The sequence below is a fragment of the Corvus moneduloides genome, chromosome 10 (assembly GCF_009650955.1).
Source record: "Corvus moneduloides isolate bCorMon1 chromosome 10, bCorMon1.pri, whole genome shotgun sequence".
NCBI classification, from domain to species: Eukaryota; Metazoa; Chordata; class Aves; order Passeriformes; family Corvidae; genus Corvus; species Corvus moneduloides.
Genome location: NC_045485.1, coordinates 13,894,898 through 13,921,942, shown reverse-complemented (window position 1 = coordinate 13,921,942; position 27,045 = coordinate 13,894,898). Strand labels below are relative to the sequence as shown.

At 37.9% G+C, this 27,045-nt stretch overlaps 2 protein-coding genes across 5 annotated transcripts in view; both read right to left on the bottom strand.

Annotated features, from left to right (window-relative positions):
• The window catches only part of CPB1 (carboxypeptidase B1), a 38,418-nt gene extending 35,568 nt beyond the window's left edge, over positions 1-2,850 (bottom strand). Inside the window, exon 1 of one of the 3 annotated variants that reach the window (XM_032119198.1) lies at positions 2,764-2,850. Coding sequence is in view for 1 of the 3 variants with exons in the window: in XM_032119195.1 (XP_031975086.1) it covers positions 2,764-2,794 (31 nt within the window). In the remaining 2 variants the exon portion in view is untranslated. Of the gene's footprint in view, positions 1-2,749 lie in introns of all 3 variants that reach the window. The other 2 variants (XM_032119195.1, XM_032119197.1) reach the window with 2 other exon arrangements.
• AGTR1 (angiotensin II receptor type 1) lies at positions 844-27,045 on the bottom strand. 2 transcript variants are annotated; one of them, XM_032119200.1, is made up of 3 exons: positions 26,917-27,045; positions 22,232-22,349; positions 844-8,579 (listed from the first exon to the last, which is right to left on the bottom strand). In XM_032119200.1, the coding sequence occupies exon 3, from the start codon at positions 8,524-8,526 to the stop codon at positions 7,447-7,449; it is 1,080 nt and encodes a 359-aa protein (XP_031975091.1). In that variant the 5' UTR covers positions 8,527-8,579; positions 22,232-22,349; positions 26,917-27,045; the 3' UTR covers positions 844-7,446. The 2 variants fall into 2 exon arrangements, with proteins under 2 accessions (XP_031975091.1, XP_031975092.1); XM_032119201.1 differs by lacking the exon at positions 22,232-22,349.

Genomic DNA, 27,045 nt, shown 5'->3' with positions numbered 1-27,045 from the left:
GCTCTGAGCACACCAATATTCTGTGCAGGTTTGAATGCCGGGGTGATGATCTCCTTGTAGCTGGAAGTTCTGGAGCTTTGCAGTGTGGATCAGCTTCTCCTGTGACATAACCAGATCATCAATCAAATGATATGTCAGGAGTGATAAAGGCATGTTCTGTTGTGGAAAAACCTTGTCAAAATAATTGAACTAACTTGGCAGAAAATTTAGCCTTTAAACAGATCCAAGATAAACAGTGAAGTGTAAGGAAAATTTTATCTTGCATGATGCAATTGACTTTTGGGCTGGAGTTGAGATCAAAATTGGAATATGCCTTTAGATTTTTTCTTTTCTTTATGTACTGTGTACTTTTCTAGTGTCTTGACAGTATTGTGATTCACTTCCACGTTTAAATCAAATGCATATTTCTGGGTCACCGTGCTGAATGTTGACACTTTGGTACTGATCTGTCAAGATCTTAAAACATATTTGATGTGCACATTAGTGGCGAATGCCTCATGAAAACAATTGTAGGAGTGTATCCCTTGGTAGAACATTATCTAGGCTTGAGCAGTAAGTACAATGTATTTTTTCCAGTAAATGTTTCAGTTTTTCTTTAATTAATAGCCTATTGAATCACAAATGTTGCTGATCCAAAAAAAAAATTATGAGCAACTTTAGAATTTCTGGGGTATAAGCTCTACAAGATAATGCACATCTTTTAGAATCAAGTGTTCATGCCAGACTCTGTACATGATTCTGCTCCATGTTGCTGAGTTAAAGATAAAAACACAGTTACTTGTAGGGTTAATGAAAAACAGTCTAAACATATGGTGCGAAGTGTAAGTTAAACTGACACTTCCGTAAGTTATTTTGTATTGTTTTAATGTTTTCAGTATTTTAAAATACAACCAGTCTGATGTGGATAGCTCTGTGAAAAAGGTTACTGGTTTTACAGTCATGTTAGACAGAAAGCTGTCGAAAAAGTGGTAATTTCTTTTTAAACAGAACAGTGCTTATCTGCTGGCTACTCTCATGTAAAAATTACAGACGACAGTATAGAGACCCATCAAATACAAAATACCAGAAATATAATTCTTCAGAATTTCACATGTAAAAATGTCACTGTATAGTACAGTCTAGTATACAGAGTATGCCTTTCTACTGCTTCTTTCCATTTGTATCTAGAATAATCCTATCACAAAACTCAGGTTCAACATTAACATTGCTCTGGTAGGGGACATTACATCTCATGTGCACTTATTTATGTCCTGTCTTTGAAAAGTATCCTGTAAACCATTCACGTGGCCTCACTTTATTGGTGCTGCTTTATAGAAAGGGCTTTGAGTCTGCAATCTTGCTTCTCATGCTTGGAGATCTTTTTACAGTGCAAAACATAATCCTTATAAAAGCTAAAAATTACTTAAATGACTATAAACTTGTTAAAGTTATTTTAGATCCTTTAGTGTTCCATAGGTGTTTTAAAAATTAAATATGCATAGCACTACTGTAATACATATTTTCACAAAAGTAATTTATTTCTGTTTTGTTTTTTTGGTTTACTTGTTTTGATGGGGTTTTGTTTTGTATACTTGTGTATGATGTGATAAACTAAGCATGAGGAGAATTCAGGCTAAACTAAGCAGGAGAAGGATTCAGACTAGGTATGCAAAGGTCATCTAAGCCCACAGGCAGTATGTTGTTTTCCATTTCCTGGGTGTATAATAGTCTGATGGATTTCAAGTGCATAATTCAACTTTTTTTCTGAAAGAAAAGTCAATAGTAGCAAAGTGGCTGCTACTATTTTTTTTCCCAATATGTGACACTGTAGGACAGTATGAAGTGGGGTTTACTAGAGATTTATTTTCATACAAATTGGAAATGGCAAAAATCCATTCTACCATTCTTTTCAGGGTCAACCCCTCCTCCCCTCCCCAGTCCTCTCTTATTATGGTGGAACCTGATGGTGTTTCCACTTAAGCCACAGTATGATATAGCACTGTTTATGTTCTAAGTGGATATATTGGCATTGAATACTCAGCTACAGGCAGCCTGAGTCTGGCTTTTTAGGGCCATTATAATGTAATGTGATCCTGTATTTAACACAATATTCTATATAAATCTATCCCTAAAATTATATTTAGTTTCTAAAAGGTTAAACCTAAATTTGGCTTCAAACTCCAAGCTGTATATAGGAAAATTAGCAATTTGCTAAGTCTCCACTCCAGGTAAACTTTATTAGCTTAGCCTATTCTGGGATAAAGAAATGAATTACTGAACTGCTGCTCTACATGTGATTTTGGAGCTAGCTGGGTATCTTCTCCATTATGAATTGTAGACGCAACCTGTTCATCTCAAAGATTTAAGGGAGAGCTGGGTTAGGATGTGCTTTAAAAGGAATGAGGAATAGTGGTATAAAATGTTACAGCATTACATGGAAATACTTTAAGGATGATATTGCCTAAGAGATAGATAGATATATATATATATATATACATAGCTGTAGTTATACTGATGACAGTGTAGTACTTACAACAACACAGAAACAGATCTCTTTGCTTTGGGTGCTTAACACAGCAGTGGAGAGGACTTTCACAAAGACATCTATTGATGACCTGTATATTTTTAGTAATACTTCAGACAATCAAAGTTGTTATATAATTGAGGTAAAATTCTACAATATAAAACTATCTCTATTGAAATAGAAAACATTTAACATCCACACTTCACAAATTACAACTGCACAAAAATATTGAAAAGAAAATAATACCTAGTTTTTGTTACCTAACTTGCCAAGTACAAAGCTGCAGGCCATGGCACTAGTCCACTGGAAAGATCACACAATGCTGTTCTCAGACATGATCTGATCTGTCCCAATCCCTCGAGTGTCCTGTCACATCTGTAGAGCTCTCTGGTGACAATGAGCTTGATGGCTGGGCTGTAACATTGAGGATTTGTTAGTTCAGCCTTGGCTGGGAGGTCGCTGTTGAGATGCACTCAGTGACTGATAGAACAGCCCTCATTTGGCGTGAGCTGGTGGGATGAGGGTCTGGCCAAGCCTATAAAGCAATGCAGAAGAGCAGGGCTGGAGACCCTGACCTTGTGAGCGGTGCAGGAATGGTTTGACGTATTCCAAACTGAGCAGGATGTTATTAAGAAACTTAGAGTCTCTCAAAACTTTCTGGAAGATTTTACTAAGCTGAAAGATTTATTCTTTTTGTGTGTGTGTGCTTTTTCCCCCCCAGGCTGTTGCAAAACTAAAAATAAGTATTTACATTTAACACTTAATATTTCCAAATTCAGCAAGTCCCTGCTTTAGGCCTTCTACCACCCTCTCCCAAGTATTTTTCTCCTTTCAGTGGCAAATATCTCCCTGGGAATACCTGCACTTTAGGATACTTAAAAAGGAGGTCAGGTTTATAAAAATAAGTCTTTGCTGAAGCTATTCAAGCAAAACTAAACCAAACCTGGAAAAATTACTGTACTCTCTGCTGCTGTCACAGTTTCAAGTAGACAGTGGAAACTATCACGGAAATAGTAATGCTGGTAAAAGACTTTGGGTCTTGTGCTTACTCTGCAACGTCTTGATTAACAACTTAAACACAAGGAAATTGTTAGGCCAAGAAGCCACATTAATCCCCACTGTATCTGTAATGGTTTTGTTGGAATTCGGGCTAACCAGCGCAGAGTATACAGTATGATTGAGAATCAGCATACAATGGGCAAGCAAGCAGAGAGTAGAGCACGAAACATGAGCCATATAAAGTACTATTGCATAATAAATAGAAATAAATATTATGCATCTACATGTCAAATATGTGATTTAGTAATTATTCATCAGAAAAAAGGTGTTTGTTCAAATAAATACAATTGTGGTGGAACAGGAGTTGTAATGTCTGTATTTAGGGTTATATGCTGTTCCCATTAGTACTGATTTGGGCTCTGCACAACAGGAGAGTATAAGGATAGACTGAGTTTGGAGTATTTTACTTTGGTCATCCCAGGAATGAAAAGCACTGTGGATACTCCTTTTAAAAATAACTGCATACTATTGCATATTAATTAACTCTGTGTTCTTTAATGTACTGGGAGTTTGTTCGTAAACATCTATAGGCAGTTTTGTTTTGATATTAAGAGGGTTCGACCGAAAGTTCCCGAAAGATGGCAAAGTCATACAGAGCCAAATCTTACTCCCTCCTTTGCTGGCACTGGGTAGGTCCTTGCACCAAAGAATATTCTGGCCATCTCCTACCTGCTCCTCAGTAGGGACCACACGGCCAAGGGTCCCCAGCAAAGGCCAGACCGCCCCCTCTGTCTCACCTCTGCCTGCCCCACGCACAGGTCTCCAGCCCATAGGTGGGCAGGGGAGCATAAGGATCAGCAATAACCTTTCTCAGCACCTGCCTTAGTTGCAGATACATGATTGAAGTGTCATGGGTGTCTGTCCTGTGGGCTCTTCCCTTAGCTGTCAGCTTGGGATGTTGTGAAACTGCAGGATTTGGTTGTAGACAGTAACTCTGTGCTCCAAGAGTTTGCTTTCTGCTGCTACCCAGTTAGAGTTGCTGGAGAGTTTTATCTCTAGATTCTCTTCAGTATCTGCTGATTTGCTGGGGTTTTTTTGTTGGTTTTTTTTTTTTCTTTTGTTTTGTTTTTGGTTTTTTTTTTTTTTTTCTTTTAAGGAGCTAGCATATTCAGCAGCTGATGATTGTTTTCCTACTCCTTAGCAGAACAAAAATTTCCCAGCATTATTTAACAGCAGCTTTGCCTTCCACTTTCTTTGCTATCGATTCAAGGTCAGTGTTGCCCTCAGAGCACACCAGCTGCAATCCCTTCCTACCTTTCCTTCAGTAACAGAGCTGAATGTGCATGCTCCTGCTTTTTCACATGGCACAGGTAGGCGCAGGTGGCACCGGTAGCCTAGGATACACAGCCTCTTAAAAATGCAGGATCTGGCATGAAATGATCAAGATCAATAATCAATGGCTTTGATTTTTATGTCCTCTGAGACAGCTCTTGTAGGAATGCAATCAATGCTTTGCAAATCAGCTCCCTATTATGGCGACTGGGGACACTGGGTTTCAAAAAAGATGAGCAGGTGATGAGGCAATGCTTGCTTAGACCCCGTCAAGGAAGTTAATGGTGTCCCAGATGAACAAGTTTGTATTTTATTTATATAGGAGTTTTGCCACAGGTGAGGATCTTCAGATCCATCAGGTGGCAGGGAAATGTTGCTGTTTTTTCCTGTGACAACTTTTGAGATGTAAGCAAATTTGTGGCTGCATCCAGCAGGTGGCAAACACAGCACACTGAATTTTGGCTGAACAGAGATGCTTCTGCCGGGGGAAGCTCCTGATGCTGTTCAGCATGTGCACGTGTGTCCATGAATAAAATATACAGATAAATGGCAATCTCTGCTGGTCTTTTGCCAGCTTACAGAGTGCTGGGGTACTGGTCCTGTTCTGGGCACTATTGATAATGTGTGGGGTTATTGCCGCGTTCAATTTAAGCAAATGGCTGTCTCACATGTAAGGATACAAGCTAAATACAAAGTATTCAGTATAAGAATTTAAATTTGTCTTTAAATGGCATAGCTAAATGACATTTAGGCCTCAAATGTTGAGATACTAGCTTGCACTTAAAATAACTTAAAATTTTAATGAAGGAGAGCTTTTTTTTAACATACAGCTTTAGAAATTGTGACTCCTCACAGTGCCTTGTGACAGGTATGAATAGACATTGCTCCCATTTTGCAGCTGGAAGAACAAAGGCAAAACTGAAAAAAACTTTCCTTAAAATAAGTGAATGAAAGAGTAGGAAGATTCCTAGACCTGGTTGTCCCATTTTCTCCTTAAAAAGTACTAAACTACCGAAATAACTTTTTTGTTGTGTTTTGATTTTGATCATCAGAAGATATGGATAAACCAACCACTCACTACTTGAGACAAAGCCACATTAGATGTAAAATTTTGGAGATTAAAGGTACTGCAAATTCTGAAGGGTCATGTAATTGTCTACAGGATATATGTAGAGTTTTGGATTTTTTCTTAAGTTTTGTAATGTCAAAAAGTATTTATGAACTCATTTATCTTTGAGGACAATAAATGGGTGTGAATCAAGAATAAATATTATCTGAAGCTCATTATTTGAGGTAAAAAGGACACATATGAGGATATCATTAGTGGAAACTTCTTACTGGGCTTATCACCTTTCCCCTTCATTTGTACTGAGAGTTTGAGCCAGACTTTAGTTCTGATTTATGCTAGTATAAATCTGAATTTGTTCCATATAAATAAAAAAAAAATGTTCTACAGGGAGCAAATACGCTGGGCATAGTTTTATATAAATGGAGAGAAATTCTGTAGAAGCCAAGAGTAAAGTTTGATCTTGGAGGTTTCGTGATGGGTCTAAAAGTATTATTAGTTAACCTGATACATGAACATTGTCACAATTTTGCTTATCAGTTCATGAGTTTACTAAATGTGCAGCAATTTGAAAAACTAAGATTTGATTAGTTGGTAACTTCTCTCACCGAGTGCCCTGGTTATTATGAAAAATAGTTCGAAGTTTTCTGATCACCTCTTTCCCAGAACTCATGTTTTCAAATACAGAATTTTACTTTTAGTCATACAAAGCATGGAGTCAACTCCCTCTGTATGTAAAGTTCTTCAAAGTCAGGGTGGCTTATCATGAGTAAACTGAGTGAACCCCATTTTTGTGTCCACATATATAGTTATTTTTTTAAACTACTATAAAAATACCCACTGGGATATAAATGTACATTTCTGAAGCAATGTTTGAAATGTATGAGTAGGAATATAAATCTAAAAATATATTTATTCTATATTTAATAAATAAATCTGCATTTTATTGCATATATTATTATGAAAAAGTTGCCATTAAAAAAAATAGTAGCATAAATCAGAATAAGACCAATTTCAAGGACCTTAAATTTCCATTTGAGTTTAAAATTTGGCCTCTATATATAGCATATATTTGAAAATATATTATAAATATGATTATAGGACATTTATGTAATTAAGAAAAACACCAACAAAACAAGCAACAAAGCTCCACTCCTTCAACAGAAAAGCTCACATGTATGCAAATTATGTTCTTCATATTACATGTAATTTATACAAGCTTTTCCTTTTAAAACACCTGTAAATGTAAGTTAGGAGTTTTGCCTCCTCTTCTTTCATAGCTCCAAGCAAACGGCAGGATGCTGGCAGGAACTCTGACGCACCTGTCCAACACTTACACCGCTTTTAGTAAAGAAAAACAAAATTAAAACCAAGCAGTCCTCTTTACAATGTAAGGTGAAAGGCCACTGCTGACTCTTCACAGTATGATTTCTCTGAGATGATCCAGGGTTGCTGTAATGAGCTGTGGTGTTCAGGACCGCAGATGAATCTTGTTCTTGCTGCTTTGCACACAAGGTTGTTCAAAAGAAGAACTTTGCGAAATGCCTCAATCGGTGTCGAAAGGCCCAGCAGTCTTTTTAGTGTGCAAGCAGATATTTTCTGGTGGCCGATAGGACAGGGAGCTCATTTTGGTTGTTAGGCTTGGATGTGCACTGACATTCGGTGGGATGTATTTTATTAGCTGAAGGAAGTATTTTTTAAAGTTTTTTCCAAAGAAAACATAGAAAAAAGGATTCAGACAGTTGTTAAAGTAAGCGATACAAATGGTGAAGGGCATAGCCGTATCTACAATATCGGTGATTTTGCAGTCTGTTATTACATGTAATTGAATCAACACATCCAGAAAAGTGAACACTTGATGAGGAATCCAGGAAAAGAAGAAGAAAAATACTATTGCCACAATCATCTTAAAAATATCATCATTTCGAGTCTTATTTTTTTGGATTTGATACGCCTTCTTCAGAGTCTTCCAAATTAAGGTGTAGCTTGTTAATATGATCAGAAAAGGAATTAAAAAGCCCAGCAGATTTTTGGATAAACCTAATCCGACCCGGAGCGTCGTGTTATTGCTTTCATAGCGAAACCCACAGACTGTCATGTTCAAGTTCTCAGCAAAGAAGATGTTGCGGTGAATGATGACGGGCAAGCTGGCCACGCCGGCGAGAAGCCAGATGGCAACGCAGGTTATTCGGGCTACAAACATGGTCCGGCGGATCCGCGACTGCACCGGGTGCACGATGGCCAGGTAGCGGTCGATGCTGAGGCACGTGAGCAGGAACACGCTGGCGTAGAGGTTGAAACTTATCCCCGCCGATGCCAACTTGCACAAACAGTTGCCAAAAGGCCACTGGTACTCCATGGCTGTGTAGGCTGCCCAGAGGGGCAGAGTTATCAAAAAGCACAAGTCAGCCAGTGCCAGGTTGAGAAGAAAGATGCTGGCTACTGTTTTTAGTTTCATGTAGCAGTAAATGACAATAACGACCAGGCTGTTCCCGAATATGCCTATGATAAAGATGATGCTGTAAACGGTTGGAACCATAATGTAGATGTAGCTGTGCCTTCCTGAAACGGGACAGTCAACATGGATTCGTTTAACAGTTTCTTCAGAAGAGTAATTTGGAATCATCTTGAACTCTTCAGCTACACTGTAGTTTCAGGGAGAAAATATGAAGCTCACACCTAGGAAGGGAAAAGGGGAAGAAAACAGTATTTGTGATAGGGATTTAAGTTTTAAAAATTCTCAACTAAATGTCAAGTTTTTTTCAAGGCTAATGTGGTCAATGTGTCAATGTCTTTGAATTTTAAAATAAGCCATCTTTAAATGTTTTATCAACCAATTCCCATTTTAATACAGACTTTGCAGAGTAAAATAGAGGTAAGAATGTTAGGAGTTGGCTGAACATTTTTAGATTCTTTTACCATAAATGAAATCTAAAAAACCTCTTTCAATTAACAAAGTTCTAATTTAAAATAAAACTGGTTAGTGAACATACGTCAAAAATAATAAGAGAGACTGAAAATAGCAGATAACTATAAATTCAGGGGAGTCTTTAAATTATTTTCTTTCCATAAATAGGTGACACATATAATGAGCTAAGTTATTCAGATATCTCAGAAACTAAACTTAAGCACTCTGAATACTAATTAATTATGTAAATACAAACTGCAATGAATTAAGAAAATAAGTGACTTTAGATTAGGTGCTCATTTTTATCTCTGAGATGAATCACTAGAAATTTTTATCTATACATTGAGCTTAATTTTTTGAGACAATTTTTTACATCACAGAGAGAGATGAAAACACACAACCTAGTATTCCGTTGTACCAAAAATACCTTAAATATTCATCGTTTACTTAGCTCCCCATCTGGCTTGGAACTATGGTATTTAACTACTAGTGAGAGAAAAAGAATCTGAAAATTCAGATATGTCCTGATCTGTTGCACATTAATAACTGTACAAAGAGTTTAAGAAGGGTGCAAGGGGGAACATACTATTTTTCCTGTTGCTGACAAAATTTATGTATCCAAGAGTTGAAGCTGTATTTCTGGACCATAGTAAGTGTACAGCAAGGATATGAAATCTCCTTTTACAGGGCACGTGCTTGGTTTGCCAGGGACTGTGTGTTCTACAAGAATCATTTCCTCATTAATGGCTGATGACTTTAGAAAGCAGGTAATACAGTGTTAAGTGCCTGTGATGCTAGTTACTTTCCCGAGTCTACAAACAGATAGTCTTCCCTGAAAAATATTGGATATTAAAAAAAAAAAAAATTTGATAGTTACTATTGCACAGTAGTGTTTATTGCTGTTTGCAGGATCCTGACAGCTGTAAGCCAAACCCAACTTGTGCTTCTTAAAACAAAGATTAACTGAAATACTTTGGCTTCAAAAACAAAACAGAGCAAACCCCAAACAGCAAAGAAATCCTTTATAAATGTAAGACCCTGGGCAGTACAGATGCATTCAGAAAGCAGAGATGCCCATCATTACAGACACACCAGCTATGTTGTTACAGACGTGTACAGATGCTTGTTATTTGAGTGGTTCAGCACTGATGTTCCTGTTAGTGTGGAATGCCACTGAGTTTAGTGTTTGACTTGCTTTTGTTGGAAGATAAATCTTATTACAAATGGATTGTGTTTTAATAGGGAAGTGAGGCACAGATTTGTTTCAGCAAAGCCCACACAGGAAATCTGAAGTGCAGCCAGGAACTGAACCCAGAATATGGGCTGCAGGCAGCATCTTGTGAGCAAGGTCACCCTTACGCTCTCAGTTATTTCTCTATCTTAGCTCATGTTCTAGCATATATTTGCATTAATAACCTGATTCATTTCTACAAAGCTAGCAGGGTAATTTCAAGATTTAGGTTCTTGATAATTCTATCAAGTTTAGAATATCTAGTAAAATGCAACTAATAGACCCTTTGTCAAGACATGCCATGCAACACTTCCCACTCTTCCATTCATTCTGTGAATTGTTGCTTCAGTTGGTATAAATGTCTCAAAATGACAGCAGCTATTTTTGCCATGTTTAAGAAATTAAAAAGTCAAGCAATAGAGATAACACAAAGAAAGGTTCGCCATTCTGAATGCGGTACTCTAGTACATCCTGAGCAAAACTTGGCTTTCAAACTGTGCCAAATCTCAAATACAAGGTGTTTGGCTCTGTGGAAGGTCAGCCTATCCCTGGGACAGGGAAACCACAATAAAAAGATTTCAAGATTAGTCCTCTTATCTCATCCCTTGGTTATGAAAGTAACTTTGACAGTAACTGATATGTTCTACAACATCAAGGTCTGGCAATGTTTACCCTGTCCCAGCTACATGCTGGTGTTGTGTGGTCAGTTTTAATGTTTGCTCCCTTATAAACCCACTAAAATTACAGCCCAGAACTTTGCAGTAAGCAACTGTAGTGAAGCTTCTGCTCCGGAGATCACCTGGGCAAGTTCAATGGGTGATAATGACAATCAGGCCCAGTTAAGGCTGGGCAAGACCTTTCTCAGTGACAAGATTAACCAGTCCCTGGCACTATTTGGCTCTGTGTGTACTGAGTGACAGATTTAGTGTCTAAGGCAAATGCAGCTGAGGGTGAATATTCCCTGTTTGATGGGGCTGATTCTGTGCCATGGTAGATGCCAAGGCAATTTTCTCATGGTCTCTTCACACACCCCTTCAATGTAGTGTGTTGTGTTGTTTTGCCTCCACTTTCCCTTTTCTACCAACATGGTGACCTGTACTGTTTCATGTCAGTAGCAGCTTTAGTTGATGCTAATTAATAGCATTTGTTCTCTCAAGAAAGAGTAACAGTGATTCTATTACATTTTCAGAAATATGTTAAAATGAACAAAAAAATAATTGAGTTGGGAAACTTGTCTGGCACTCTAAGGTATTGAATTCCCTAAGCATATTCTGGAGTGCTTGGGAAATAAAAAAGGCAGACCAATTCTCATGAAGAATCAAGAATTTTGTCAAGAAATAATATTATACCTCAATCTACCTCTGTAAGAATGTGTAATCCTTCTGGAGTTAAATGTTTTGTTGTAACACTGAAGTCAGTGGAATTGTGCAAATGATGTGTCTGATAGGCTATCAGTTTTAAATTATACTAAGTAATTACAGTCAATAAATAAAATAAATCCATCAATATTTTCAGTAAATGAAAAGGAAGCAGAAATATGTAATGTGGTTGCTTTTGGGTAAATGCATATGGATTGCCATCTGTGTATCTGAAAACAGTCTGAATGTTGCTGTGAGAATGAACCTCATAGGAGCTGTACATTTGAAGCACAGTAAGGAAGGCACTGCTAATCCCAAATGGAATTTTAAAATTTCCTGAAAATTCTAAAATTTCAGAGCTAGCCTTAGGTGGATCTGCTTCCTTGAGCACAACTGTAACTTCAGAGCATTAGGAAAAGCTTCAGTATTGGAGAAGGTAATTTGTTTTGGAAGGCATGGGCCCATGGCTGTGCTGCGTAGTGAGAGAGGGCCACCATGGCAAAGTGAATTCCTTACAGGCAATGATTTCTTTTCCATCCCACCGTTATTTTTTCCTGTTATTCTCACTTGCCACAGTTCCTCTGCTTGTCCCAGGATCATGGCTGTATGCATTTATGCAAAGTAGATACTTCTACACAGGAGGAACTGCAGATTCTTTTAAAGTGTTAAAGAAATAGATGGCTGGTACAGCTCTATGCTGCCAGAATTCAACACAGCAGGTTAAACCACTGTCCAGTTAAATGCACATATTGAAGTTGTGCACATGGATAATTCCATGTAAAGCATCTCAAATGACCTGTGTTAACATAATGATAATTGGATCATTTTAAGGCTGATACAAAAGGAGCTTTTTCTAAGAGGACTGAATTGATGTGACTGTGAATGGCAAACAAATTATCTGGTGAGCAGCAAACTCCTGTTCTGAGGTACTGTCCTGTTTGACCTTTTATCTTTTTTAATTACAATGGTTACAATGAGTCACTGATAATGAAATGCTTCAGACTGGTCTACCAACTATTATTTACCACTGCATTCATTGCTTCTGTTGGGTGAACATGCCTCCTAATTAAACTGCCTGTGGAAACAACAAATGCTGGGCTCATGCAAGGTAAACAGCACTTTGCCTACTGAAAGATAAGATAGCACTGGCTGTGGCTTTCTGTGAAAACTTCATCTGCTATAAATAGGAAAGCAGGTGTCACAAGTCAGATTTTGAACAAAAATGTACTTAATATTTGCTTTGACAAAGACTAAATAAATGCAGGCTGACCAACGTTGCCACAGCTCAGCCACCTTACCATTAGATAATGTGCACTTCCCTTCTTCTGACAGTAGGCGGGTTATTTGCTTTTCTTACATATGAGAAGATATTTCTATGTTTAAGAGGATGCTGCATTCTATTTTTATATAAAATTATTGCAGAGGGAGAAAAGAGAATAAAAAATGTTTGGAACAATAGGTTCAGTATATTAGCTATGTTTCTTTCTTTCTGGTGGAATAAACTTTCCTTTATCTTAAGAGTTTAGTCCCCCCTTTTCCTAATTTATTCTAACTGCTGAGAAGTAATGACACTTACACATGCTTTATTGCACAGGCTTTTAAGGTTTTTTTTCTGCCCAGCAGAGTGACCCTTTCTATTCTCATGGCCTTAGTGAATAGAGCTACTTCTATTTCATACACACACTACGGCATCTTCTCCACGTTCCTGGAGTTCCTGAGCAGTATCATTGTGAAGCTGTAGATTTACCTTTCTCCTAGCTCTTATTTCTTCTGCTAGTTCTAACAGTCTGTATTTCCCACTTATGGCTTTCCTAAATATCTCTAAACCAGAGTTGATAGATGAATTGTGAAGGGAAAGAGAACTACAAACAAGGGTATATAATTCAAACTGTGGCAGCATTACAGTGGGCTCTTGTCATCACTGCTACCACCTTCCACAGAGGCTGGCATTAAATGTCAATAAATCAAAATATTACTGAAGAGAAACTGTGATAGGTAGTACAGCACAAGACACTGTCTGCACATCAGCTCACAAACACCAAGAACAGAAAACAAACCTCAGCAGACCTGTGTTAGCAGCTGTCAAGCTGGCCATTGCTCTGCAGTTTTGGCTCAGGAGGTGGTCTGACATCAGAACAAACAGAACTTGCAGGACCTTGTACTTGCCTTTGAATTTTCTTTTAACAACTGTGCAACTGAGGCAACTGCCAGTCTGTTGAAATTGCTGTTAATTTTGTGAAGTTTGCTTTATTTATTTAACAGTATGTATCTTTTTAATGGTCTAACCTATATATGTGGATTCTTTGTGCCTTCCCCTTGCAAGAGCTCAAGCTTGTCTGCTTCACTTGTGCTGGCTCCAGATAGCTGGAAAACAAACTGCCCATGATCCTTTTAGGATCTGGTTCTCTATAACATCAAAACCTAAATTTATTATTACTTTTTTTGTGCTACTAGAACAGTTCCTGTTACCTTGCAAATTTGATCTGTTTATGTACTCTGACCTTCTCTGTAAGAACTTCTCTGTATTTATTTCCTCTGGCACACTTCAAAAGAGTCTGTCCTTCTGCAGGATGGCTTTATAGTTTATTCTGAGAAGAATTAACATCTCTCTTCTGTTTGTTCTCATGGACTACTCTCATTAATTTTCTCTTCACTTCCCAAGTATCTTTCAAGTACTGTTTCGGTTATAAAATTTATGTGGAAAAGGACAGATGAAGGGGCTTTTTTCCTCTGGGAAAAATTGTGGAATGTCTGAACAGTGGAATTGAGGGTGTGTGTGATTTTGAATGATTATGGGGGAGGAAAACGCAAAAGTAAGTAACACAGTTAAACAGTGACATTTAAATTGCTTTGAAGTTTAGCTCATATAATATAGATTTTGACCACTAGAGGTCTGTATTTCCCACTTTAAAATAAGAGACTTGCTATGTTTTATACTCAAGTGCCACCACTTTTCAAAATATCCCCTTTGTTCAAGACTGCCTTACATTTTCATCTTAAATAAAATACATATCCTTGTATTCCTGTACTTATTTAAATTTAATGTACCTGAGGTAATTATTTTCACTTTATTTTAGCATCTACTAGCTTCTATCTAATTTCCTGTATTCTGGCACATTACTAGTTTTGCTAACTTTCAGTCTAATTCTTGAACTTTTAAGTCTTAGAATAAGATCTCGATATTTTATTTTTTCAGAGACATATGCAGCATAAACTCTCTGTGATCCAAATTAAGAAGAATATTTTCAAAGAAACTTTACTTTAGCAATGCAGATGGAAAAACAGCGACACCTTCTCATTCAACTAAGGTTATTTTAGAACTAGCTAGATATGTTGTTAATCATACAGCTCTTTTTCCAAATATCAGCCAATTTTGAAGGAAGATATTTTTACTGTTGAAAATGACACTTCAAAGTACTCTTTTTTTTTTTTTTTTTTTAAAGCAACTTAAGGGACTTTTAGAAGTTGAAAGGTAAACACAAGCCTACACAGTGTTATCCAAATAATGTATATACTTCATGAATTGTAAGAAATGTAATAATTTGAAAATAGAAGCATATGTAACACTTTTTACACCACTACTAACCCCCACTATTACTAATATACTTGGGTTTGTCATTACCTCTTTGGACAGTGTCAGTGCATGATGGTGTTATTCTGTGTCAAATTACATGTTAACCTAAATAGTTTCCTAATGCTGGTAAGGGCAAGCAGCTTTTAATTCAGATGGAGCAGAAGGGTTGTTAGTGTTACGATGACATTTATTTTATTGAAAATAGTAGATGAGCAAACTAGAACCAAAAAAATGACATAAACTATACTGTCCTATGCCAGATGAGTTGGACTAATCAGTATCTTGTCCTGTATTTATGTCCAACGGGTTATACAGTGTCAGTGTATCTCTGTGCACTTAAGGGATGTTTGGGTACAAGCATACAATGTTTATATCTCTAAGCTGCTAAAAATAGGAGCATTTAGAGAGAATAGAAGTGATGTATAAAGACAGAAAAGCAGCAAGCAGTTGGCTTGAGTTAAAATAAAGAATAAAGCAATCTAATCCATTATTTTAACACTTTGTTAGAAATCGATGTGGCAAAAATTGGCATAAGAGAAAGGCCATTTCTAAACACTAATTTATAGGGCTGTGGAGGGATGAATAAAATCTTTCAAGTATATTTTTTGGACATTAAATGCTAATATACTACAATGTAAGATGTGATAATTTTTCTGCTCTTTTTAGCAGTCTACAGTGTAATAATGCCAGTTATAATGAGAGCAGTTGCAGTAGCAGGGAAAGTTTGGGCTATTTTTTGCATGTACTCTCACAGTACTCACAGAGCCCAGAAACATTGGAGTATCTGTTCCTACTACTTTGCTCTTTGGACACAGCTAACTGTACCAATTCCCAACTTGTGTATGTGTTTTTTTTCCCCAGAATCTGGGAAGCCCTGATTCTATAAAATTTTACTTGTAGATGTTAATGCCAAAAAAGGATTGCTCAACTTCACTAGAGTTTCTCAACCTCACCAGAACTTAGTGGTTTAGTGAATGCTACCATAGCAAAGATTATGGGTATTTTTTTGTACAAAATTTGTTGACTGACAGATCAACAGGGAACTCATTAGAGTTAGCTAAAAGTCTTTCAGTTGAGGGTAAGTCTAATTCTCTCAGTTTATAGGTTTCATTTTTAGGATTCTTTAGATTTAAGTTTCAAAGTAAACATTGATTTCCTCTTATACACACATAATTTTGTTTTCTCTGCTGTTAAGAGTAAGGAAAATATTCTTGGGTTCAATCCATGTAGAAATTGATTCCAAAACACTGAAAGATTAACCACTGTCAACATTCAGTGTGTTTAATCCCTTGTGGAAGATCAGTGGGGTGGTGGTTTTAGACACTGCTGGCTCTAGCTTGACAGTGTACCAGATATTTTAGACTTTTCTATCTAGTTTTCTTGTCTCTTTCTTCCCATTTATCCATCAGAGCAATCTGTTTTCTTTCTTTGACCAAGGCTGCGCAAATGTGTTGCAAACTCTCTGGTGTTTAATATGTCTTAGGTATTATATATCCTTAAGAGATATGAATATGAAATTATCCCCAGAGCAGTAACTTAAAACTGAAAAGATAATTAAACAAAGTAAAATATATTTCTAGATTAATAGTTCTGTTTCAGTACTTCTGAAACTAAACATCACAATGCTAAGCTTCAGAAAAGATGTTTGAAAGGGGAATCTCACTGAGTCCTATCACCTTGGTTGGTCTGCCTTGACAGAAATGAATATCATCTTTTCCTTATCTAGATTATTAAACCTATAGCCAAATTAGTTGTTATAGCAAGAGGCAGTCACTGCTCTTGTTTATAACACATTGTAAAGGATTGTCTCTTCCTCTAGTAGAGGCTGAAGACACATGCATATTAAGACTTTGAAATGAGTGCATTAACTACCATCATCAATCCAGCATGGGTCTTTGCACCTCTGCTCTGGCCATTAGCTTTACCAAAAAGGAAGATTGGTACCCTTCTGGGAGAAAAAAATGATCAGTAATCAGCAGGCCAACCACATGTCTGCTTCTAAAGATCATGTCACCTCCTCATACTGCTAACAATGTCATTGTAAATGACAATGCACATTAGATGAAAGTAAATGAAAGACAAAGTATTTCAGAACAAGGTAGGACTAGAATTTCTAGGGTTTTCAGCACTGACATGAAAAGTTTTTTGAAGAGCAGCACAATGTGCTATTTTAGTATGAATACATATCTTACTGCAAGTTTTTAACTTCAAATTTGATGCCTGGTTATGAAGTATCTTTTGGGTATTTGGAAATACATGAAAGATTCAATAGTTAACAAGAATTAAGCCATCAAGTCCCAGAACGAATAAAAATGAGATTAGTTTGAGCTGTGAAAGGTTACATGCTGCATGGTTACTTTCTCTGAGTGATAGTAAAGGAATGAATTAACACATTTCCTTTATTGCAGTTGGAATTGCCTATATAAAATATAGTGTGCCCCATGTGATTGTTTTTAATAAAAGACAGAAATCGAATTCAGGTTTGTAAAATGTGAATGAAATCATTTGATGAATTTTAGGTTTCTCTCCTGGTAGCTTAGTTCCATGGAATAAGAAGTTTTAAAGGTTTTTTTTGTTTGTTTTGTTTTTTTAATTACATTGCATGGCACACCCTACACAAATGTAGCTTCTGGATACCTAACCCCACACGTGAAACTTCTCCATTGCTTCCATATGTAATGCACCATAAGATTCTATTGTGAACTCTTCCAATCTGAGAAGTAAGGGAATTTACATTAATTCTGGCCTTGACCCAGATTTGTATTTCAGTCATATTAAAAGTGCTGTGAAGAGGTAAGAAAGAAAAAAACCTTACTGAAATAAAAAGCACTGGTTTCAGCACACCTTATCATGGCCAGCTGTAATAGCAGAGATCAGGTACAATGAATGGGGTATCTCACCTCCTTTCAGATCATTTATAAAGCACAACTGGCTTACTGGACATTTCTGGATATTACTGGATATTTATGAATCTGTCCTTAAGGTTATATGGCCCTCTTCACTGAAGCTTGAGGGTTCCTTCTTCAACATGCAAAAAATAGTAACAACTGTTCTTCTTGCCCAACTTGTAGGAGAAATGCTATTATATTACTGTGATTTCAAGCAAGTAGAGCTTAATAAAGGGTTACAATACATTTTATGTGCTGTTTTGAGTGTCACTGGTCTCTGATCACTCCTATTCTTGCTGGAAGGAATGTTAGCTGGAATGCAGCCAACACTGAAAGTTTTTAAGTTTCATTGTCCAGATCTTAGTCTTAGTCAGTGGTTGCACTGGTCCAGCAGAAGGGAAGTATCACCAGGAGAGTGCCCTTTTGTGGGGAACAAAGGCTGCTTCCACAAACTGCTATAATTGCAAGACAGAGCTTGCTTACCAGCCTCTAGGTAAAAACAGGTGAGATTTACATAAGTTTAAGCTCTTGGTTATATTAGTGGCCGTTAATAATTTACCATAGAAAGGTATTTAATGCATCTAAATTAGAAATAATAATGTTATAAAATGGTTACTGCATGAGTGGCATTCTCACAGCAATATGCAATCATTGTCAGAACCTTTGCTGCTGCTGGCAGAGATTACGACAGAAAATGGAATGGAAAAGCCAAAACTTGAATTGTTTTCTCATGAACCAAATCCCCTACTTCTGGGAGAAAAGGATTTTTCTTGGTCTTTGGTCTTTTTCTGGCTTACAGCTTTACTGTGAAAGACACAACTCAATCAGTGGTGTTACTAGTATAAATGTAACAAAAATAATGTTTTAATTAGGTTTCTGTTGCTCCCTCTAGGCAAGGATGTTTCTAGGAAGAAGGGTAGGGGACACAGCTAATAATTTTGTAGATAAAGTTGGGAGGTGATAGCACTTCTTTGTGGAACTTCCAGTTAGTCCAAATAGAGGCTTTCTTGCTTTGTCCAGGTAGTTTATTTTATTCAGAGATCACAGTGTCATTTGCCCCTCTCCCAGAGTTGTGTAACTTTTCTGCTAAGCCAGAAGACACAGAGGCAAAAATGAACATTATGTTTGCAGTTTATTTGCACTCCTGAACAACTTTCCTTGGTTAAAGGTGACGTAATAATGTGATCAGCAGCGAACTCTGCAAAATAACTTTACTTCTACTTTTCTGGTACAAGGAACTGCCTTTCTGTACTTTCCTGTAAAACAGTAAGAAAGGTGCCACCAGAGAGCATATAGAGATTTGCTTCAAGTTCTAAAAAAAACCAGTAACGTCTTGATGTGCATGGCAACATTCTGATGTGTGTTGAAGCCTTACCTGTACGTTAATCCTCAAATGAACATTTTTCTGCCATTGAGCTAAATCACCAGGCTGGGGCTATGATGTGCCTATGAGTTTAACAGGCTCAATATGTAGTCCTTTCTGCAGGATGGGCTTATTATTTTTACATCCCACTCCCCACCCAACCCCCCTGCTTCCCCCCTAAATATAAAAGGCAAATGTAAGTTAATGAATAACAAGCTTTAGAAATGCATTGTGAAGAGCAATTATCTTCATCTGCATTGATGGCTAATCTGTCAAAAGCAGGAGAGAGAAAAGAAACACTTAAAATTCTCTGCTTCTACTCCAGAAATGGAGAGACCTCCTTCATACAGAGGTGTTCCACTTTCTAATCCAATGGAAATTAGTTGAATGGACTGAGAGTAGCTCATGTTGCATATTGTTACCTAAAAAGGCTTTCCCTCTCTAAAACCCTCTGATGAATCCCATTCACGTTACCTTTCACCAATGTGGCTAAAGTAACAGAATCTTTTGCTTTGAGTAATGAAGTCATGAACGGGAACACAAACATATGTGCAGATGCAGCATTTCTATGTGAACGTAGACAAACCAGTATCACTGAAGTGTCTGTCATGGTAACTAAACCAGCTAACGTGGAAGCTTTAGCACTACATATCCAATATGATGGCTAGTGATTTCCATGTAACTTCCCACTAGTCAGTGCTACGGCTCTAAGGAAAGCAAACCTTGCATTGAACACTTTTTATTTCTTTTGCCTTCCTGCTGAAAAACAGCGTTTGTCTTACTGAAGAAGCAAAGGCAATGTATTGTGGATTTCTGTGCAAGGAAATGGAAGCTAGATTTCAACACCTTAGTTCAGAGGAAGCTTTGTCTTGTAATTCAGCAATCTGTAATAGGATTTGGTTCACTGTGTCTGACTGAGACACTTGATTACTTTTCTTATTACATAATTAATTTAGACATCCTTACAGTGGGAAAATATCACACAACGGCAATACCCCTCAGAAAAGACTTTTCTTCCCTAAATGAGAATGTTAGGAACAGCCTGGAGGGAAAAGTTAAAAGATTAAAAGCAAAAGATCAGCATGGAGGCTTCTTAATGAATCGCTCATTAGGGTCAGAAAAAGGGAACCAAAGGCAGAAAGGAAAGAAAACAGTATGAGTAACTGGCAAAGTACAAGAGTTTATTCAGACAAAAAAAATCTTTTAAAATGGTAATGCAGCTAAGCCCAAGAGAAGTTAGTATCATTGTAACTGTTGGTAGGTATAACACTGAGAGCATAGAGGCCCAATTGTGCTTTCAGTTGCACAAAACTCCTGTTAAGGGCAGATCATTATGAGGACTAGAAGAAAATTTGAGAATGTATGAGTCAATTGAACTAGTGAGTTTCTAAGGGGTTAATCAAAGAGAAGGAAAGGTCAAACATAGACACCGTAATCCATGTCAGTGTGAAAGGTATTAACACCCATGGAAAAACAAGTTACTATGATCCTTAGCTCTTTGTCTGGAAGGCGGCACACTTAATAGAATGATCCCAAAATAGATGTTCTGCCAAATTTGTACAGCTTGTTTCCTGCTGGTTTTTTTTCCCCCCAAAGTAAGATTTATTGCTGTATTTTGAAAATAAAATTAATTGCTGAACTCTTTGCTGTCCTGAGTTGTTCCTTGTGGATACTGAGGACCAGCCACAGAGGTAGCAAAACAAAGGCAGCTGTTACAGCTGGAGTGAGCTAATCTGTGATACTGTGAATCAGTGCATCCTCAAGGACGTGCAGTCTTGGTTCTCAAGCAAACAAAACTGCATAGAAGTCCAGAAAGAGTAGTGCTGTGCTCTCCCAGAGGTGCCACATGAGCCTCACTTTAGTGCTAGGAAAATTACTGTGCACATCCTTGGGTGTATGGCTGTCCTTTACTGACATGGCGCTTTCTTTCATGGCATGTTTAAGAACATGGAACAGCATTGTAAAATATATTTGAAGGCAAAATGTTTTTGAACCATTTCTCTTTGAAGTGCTTTTTAGGAAGCCCATGTGAAAAGAAATATTTTTACCTGATTCAAGAAAAACTGTAATTGTCTAATCATGGTAAGCTGCTAATACCAAACCAAGAGGAAAACAATAAAGACAGAAGTCTAACAGCACAGCTAGAGTTCCAGTTTGACAATATGTTGATTCTTGCCCCATGCTTTCCATTTCTGACTGTTGTACATTGAGTAAAAAGCCTTAGGACAGAGAAAACAAACCCCGAGCAACTCCAATGGTAGCAGACTAACTCCCCATGGCAGGTGGATAGAGTAAAATTGTATAAATTTAGGCTTGGGCAACAAGAACGATTGGAGAAAGGAGAAAAGATAAAAACCGATAGAGAGTTTACAAAGAAAAAGATAAGGCAACATACATCCTATCAACTTAGGACATGAATGGTTTCTCAATAAACAAGCTCAGGCTGCATCTTTGTACATCATGTGCTGCCTGCTTTGAGCAAAGGCTCTGGCCAGGCTGTGCTGATGCTAAGGCAGAGTTAAACGGAGGCCAACTGCCAACAGAACATTTTTTAGAGAAGTCAACTTCTGCATTTTTCTCCTTGCGTAAGCCCCCCATCATGAAAGTACAGCTGTTCAGTGGTTTTCTGGAATGTTTCACTTATTTGCGTGTGTCCCTCTAAGCTAGAAATGCTGAGGCACAGCTCTCTTCTGCAGTATCTCCTCTCTGTTTTCAGAAAATTGAGTGGATTCAGGAATCCACTGAATTTTAATTTTTGTTTCCGTTCCTATACTTCATCTACTGAGTATTAGATTCCACTACCCAAGGATCTATCAGTAACTCACAAAGTTGAATGACCTAGAAGTAAAGAAAGGAATAGGTGAATTAGCTGAAATGAGGAGTTTAGTTAAATCCTTCTTTGTTCTGGCTGTAAATTTAATTATAGCTTTCACCTCAAGCAGTGAAATACTGTCTAAATATTGACCTTGCCCAAATTCAGTACTAGTTTCTTTAGATATTGCCAGTTACCTTTTGCTGCAACCTGATTTTTGTCTTGTCTTCAATCATGCCACTCACTGCTGCATTGCCAATCTGATCTCACTTTCCTGCTGTGAGGCCGTCTTCGGTTATTACCTGTTTTCTGTGCCTACAAGAAAAATGCTACTCAGCTACAATAAAAGGAGATAAACACCACAAACAGTAACCAAGCATTCTAGCTAGCCTTGTTATATAGTGAATACCTGGACAGTTTTGCTATCAAACAAAACACAAATGGAATGAAAACTGTAAAAGACACCTGACCAAAGGCCAAAATCTGTAGTTCTTTCACACGATGGTACAGCAGAGAATACTAACAGCATGTCATTTGGAACATGATATTTTCCTGTCCTTTGCTGCAATTTACTTGAAAGCTCAGAGTAATTTTAGTATAATCCATCATTTATCTGAAGATAGGACCAAAAATTATTAGACCAGCAATTCTATTTCATATGTGCTTTGTCTCAAGCAATCACAGCTGTTGGGACTTACACTCAAGATAACCTCTTTTCATTTGTTTGTTACAGCTGAGGTAAAAAAATGTTGAGTATCATAACTCCCCTTGTTTGTCAAATTTGTTAAATTCCTCAAGATGTTCCAAAATGACAAAGATTCTTCTAGGGTACATCTTGCAATTTTAGGGTTTTTTTGTTTTCTTTTGTTGGCAAAGGCTACATTTTAGAAAACGGTACAGAACATGGAATGAGCACTCTGTGTAGAATGACTGTCTATTGGTGAAAGTGATCTTAAGAGACAAATTTGTTGATGGAAAGGGAACTGAAAGAAATACTGTCATTAGCACAAGATTACTGGCTTGCTCTTCACTGCAAGGGTGTTTGGGATCAGAAGGAAGAGACAGAAAATGCTACTGTGATTATACGCAGCCATAATTCCATTGAAACAGTTTCACTGGAGTCTTTCTGTTCTTCAGGCCTCAGTGTTTCGGCCCCGTGAATCAGTTCTGTACATCTTGAAACTCAAAGCGTACATTAGGCTGCCACCTGCTCAAACTGTCCAATGCACTTAAACTCACCTTGTGTTTACATGCAAAAATTTTAACTTTTATGCGAAGTTAAATCCAGGTTAAGTAGCTGAGGTTCAATTCCCAGCAACATCAACCTCTTTATTCCTGGTGGTGGTGTGGAAACTAATCCTACAATAGCGAAAAGAATGATGTAAGGCTTTCCTCCATTTCCCTCTCTCTTCAAAAGTAATCAACAATTTTTATTCTGTTTTCAGAATTCCATGAGATTTCTAAAAATGTTTCTTAGTAGTATTCTGCCATTTTATCTTCTCAAACCTGATCCTAAAATGCAGAGGCTGACTTCTTAAAAACACCATAGTCGCCTTTAGGACTAACTGTCCAAAAATATGAACTGTTATCCAAGAACAATGAAAAATTCTTAATTAATATTTGAGAGGAACACATAGTAAAACACAATATCTGTATCACTGCATTTCTGATGGAATTGTTGTACAGCTGAGGGCAGGAGGAACAAACAGTAGCAGTAAACTAGATAAGGCTTGAAAACTGACCCAAGATTACCCGAAGGCTAGACATCTAGCTAAACAAGTAATAGAGCCTACAATACAAGCAGGCTGCCTGTAGTGGCTGTGCCCTGACCCAGTCCTCCCAGCTGTGAGCTCTCAATCTTACCATGCTTGCAACTCTGAAAAGATTCTAAGTTTATGCTTCTCTTTCTGGAGAGAGATGGTGGTGCTGTGCTGCCAGCATTGCTATCAGAAATAGGTGAGGGGAGTACTTTGCTTTGCTGTCCACCACCCTTCCTGACTTGGCCATTTGGCCCCTTTTCTTCATGCATCTCATGTATAGCCCAAGCAGATTTATTTGTAGGCCAATGAATATTGATAATCCATCTCCCCAACTCAACTTCAGATATAACATATCTAAATTCAATTTTAGTTGATCTTTCCTCTTATTGAGGTAGTCTCCTAGAAGATAACCATTAAATTCAGTCAAAAAAAAAATAATGCACAAGATTAACCATGTAAGTCAGACATAGTACTTGATTAAAGTAATGCATAAATATCCACATTCTCTATCCACATCAAGACTGAATACGACCTTCTATGAAGTCACCAAGGTAGAATAGGATACTTGAGGTGCAGGGAACAAATACATGCCAACCACTCAGACAACTGGATGCTTCTTAGAGTATGATTAGGACTCCTAAAATTTGGGCAGCAATAGCCACAGGTGAGCTCATAAATACTACTGGGAGACTAATAACTTCTGAAAAGCAAGAAGTTCCAGAGAAAAAAGAGTGGTAGTGAGCAAATAGGAGTAATTTGTGGCTGCTTAAAGTGTTTTAAACTAACACTATACCTTTGCATAAACAAGATTTTAACTAGGTCGGTGTAATGAGAGTTTGTAATTTATGTAACTTCAAATTACCATATTAATTACTGTGCTCAACAGTAGGCCAGAGAAAAGAACTACCTAAATATGGTCTTTTGACAAACATGGAGGATAAAATTACCACAGAGGAGAAAACTTAGGAGTAGAAAAATGCAGTCAGTGCCCATTATTCAAAATAGAATTTTTTTTAATAGGCATTAACTCTGACACTTATTCCCATGTCAGTCTGTACATTTCTAGAAAGTGTAAATAAATCACCATGTTTACATTCTGCATCTGCCTCTGTTTTTATAGTACAACAAATAGTGAAATTAAATATATTTTCCAATATTTAATATAATTAAAGATAATATTATTCAGGAAACACAAATACCATCATACCATCATGCATCTTCTTGTTCTAAGATGACTGTAAAAAGCAGGCTGTTGAGTTGTGATATTTGAAAGTTAAAGGCAGCACTCTGCTCACTTCTTCAGTGCTGTGGGTACTGGCATTTCAGGATGGTATTTGCTGCCTTTTAAACCAGTAACTTCTAGCAGCAGTTTGCAAAGGCTGTCCAACTCAAGAAGGTACTGTTTTGAAGCAGGAGGCAGGACACCTTATACTGTAGAAAATAGGCACACCTCTGCTTTCCTGCAGTGTGAAAATTAACTCTGTTTCCATCTATTACTATGACAAAAGTAAGGGGAGAATGAAACCAGCTATATTAAAATTGAATGATAAATGTGACTTCTCTTTATTGTACAGGACCACTTTGCTTTATCAGTTCAAAAGCATAAACTAGGAAGAACCCAATAATCACAACTGATTTTTCTCTGCTATGTAGTTCAGGTTGTAGAGAGGAAAAGTTCCTACTGGAAAGGCATATATTTTATACTCTTAATACATGAGCAAAAGCTGAATTTGTAGGCACTTAATATTTTTGAAAGGTGCTGTAATTTAAAAGATTATAGTGGCAACAAGCAAAACAGACTGCCATAGTCAGGAGTATGAAACATTTGTCTGACACTAAAATAGACCTAAAAAAGCCTCTCTACATCATCACGGTAATTACCTGCTTCAGGCCATACTTAATCCTCCTATTCAGACAAAAATCTAATCGTGTTAGCGCTGTGGGTTCATGCAAGTGACAAGAGAAGAAGCCTCCGCCATACAAAAAATCCCCCTTTATTGCATCTTCCTGTGATTTTACTGACCCCATTTACTACCTTGTCCCATGCTATGCAGCACAACGCAATCAAAATGAGTACTGCTACTTTTGGAAGTGATGAAAATTCACAGTGAACTGTAGCATGCTCTGGGCAGAATCCTGCTGTCCCTTATTGCCATATATCTCATTAATTCTAGGGGTTTTGCAGAAATACAGAAATAGGTGTAACTGAACACTGCAATTTTACTGCTTGTACACATCATGATCTGACTGACTTAGTTACTGATAGACCAGTTGACTTAGAAGAGTATAGGGCTGGTACCTGTATGTAACTGGTAACATTAAGTGTTTTAGTGCATGGAGCAGGGAAGAACAGTAAATATATTACAGGACTTCATCTGAACTTGTTGAAGAACTCTAGTCCAGTGTGAGTCCAAGAGAAGTTTAGAAACTGGCCAGGCAAAAAAAAAAGGAAAAAAAAAAGGCAGGGTGGCATTTTAACTTTACTAAAAGTAGATCGCTCCAATTCTTGCTCTGTAGAAAAAGGATAGATCTGGGTACGGAGGCTGTATGCTACAAACTTTTGATTAAACCAATACTTGCTGCTAACTGGTGGAAGTTACATTGCCTGCTAGATTGAGAAACTGAACTGTTTGCACAACTCTTAAAAATCATAAGCATCACTTTTGGTGCTTGATTAATTCTATCATGAGTTTAGCACAGCAATAAAAATCTAATTGCTCATCTGATCCTGAGCAGAGGTGCCAGGGCTCCCTCTTGTAGGATGTTGGGATGAGCCTTGACGGTGTGGTGGAGTTACCGCTCCGAGGGCTGTGCATACTGCCAAAGGGTGCCCTTGCTTTCTCTGCAAACTGTTGACAAGACTCGAGAGCTCACACACGGCAGGGCTGGGAGTCTGCGGGGCACTTAGTCCTCTCTAAAATAATTATGTGGTGCGGGATTAGCGAGCGGGCCTCGCAGGGCAAGCCAGAGCGCAGGGGTTTAAGTGGCTGCGCTTCGTGCGGGACTGAGCCTTCCTGTGCCAGCTCCGCCTAAGCCGAGTACAAGTTCAGCAGGAGGCTGCGCCGCGCTCGCAAACGCTCTGGTTGTCCCTGGCCGAAGGTGCCCGGCCGGGACGCGCTTACCTGGGTCCGGGCGGGGGTGGCTCAGCCCGCAGCGCACCTCCCCGAGCTGGGCTGGGCTCCGGGAGCGCTCCTTGCCGGCCGCACCGCTCCTCCAGCTCCGTGCGCGGCCGCTCCGTTTATAGCGAGGGG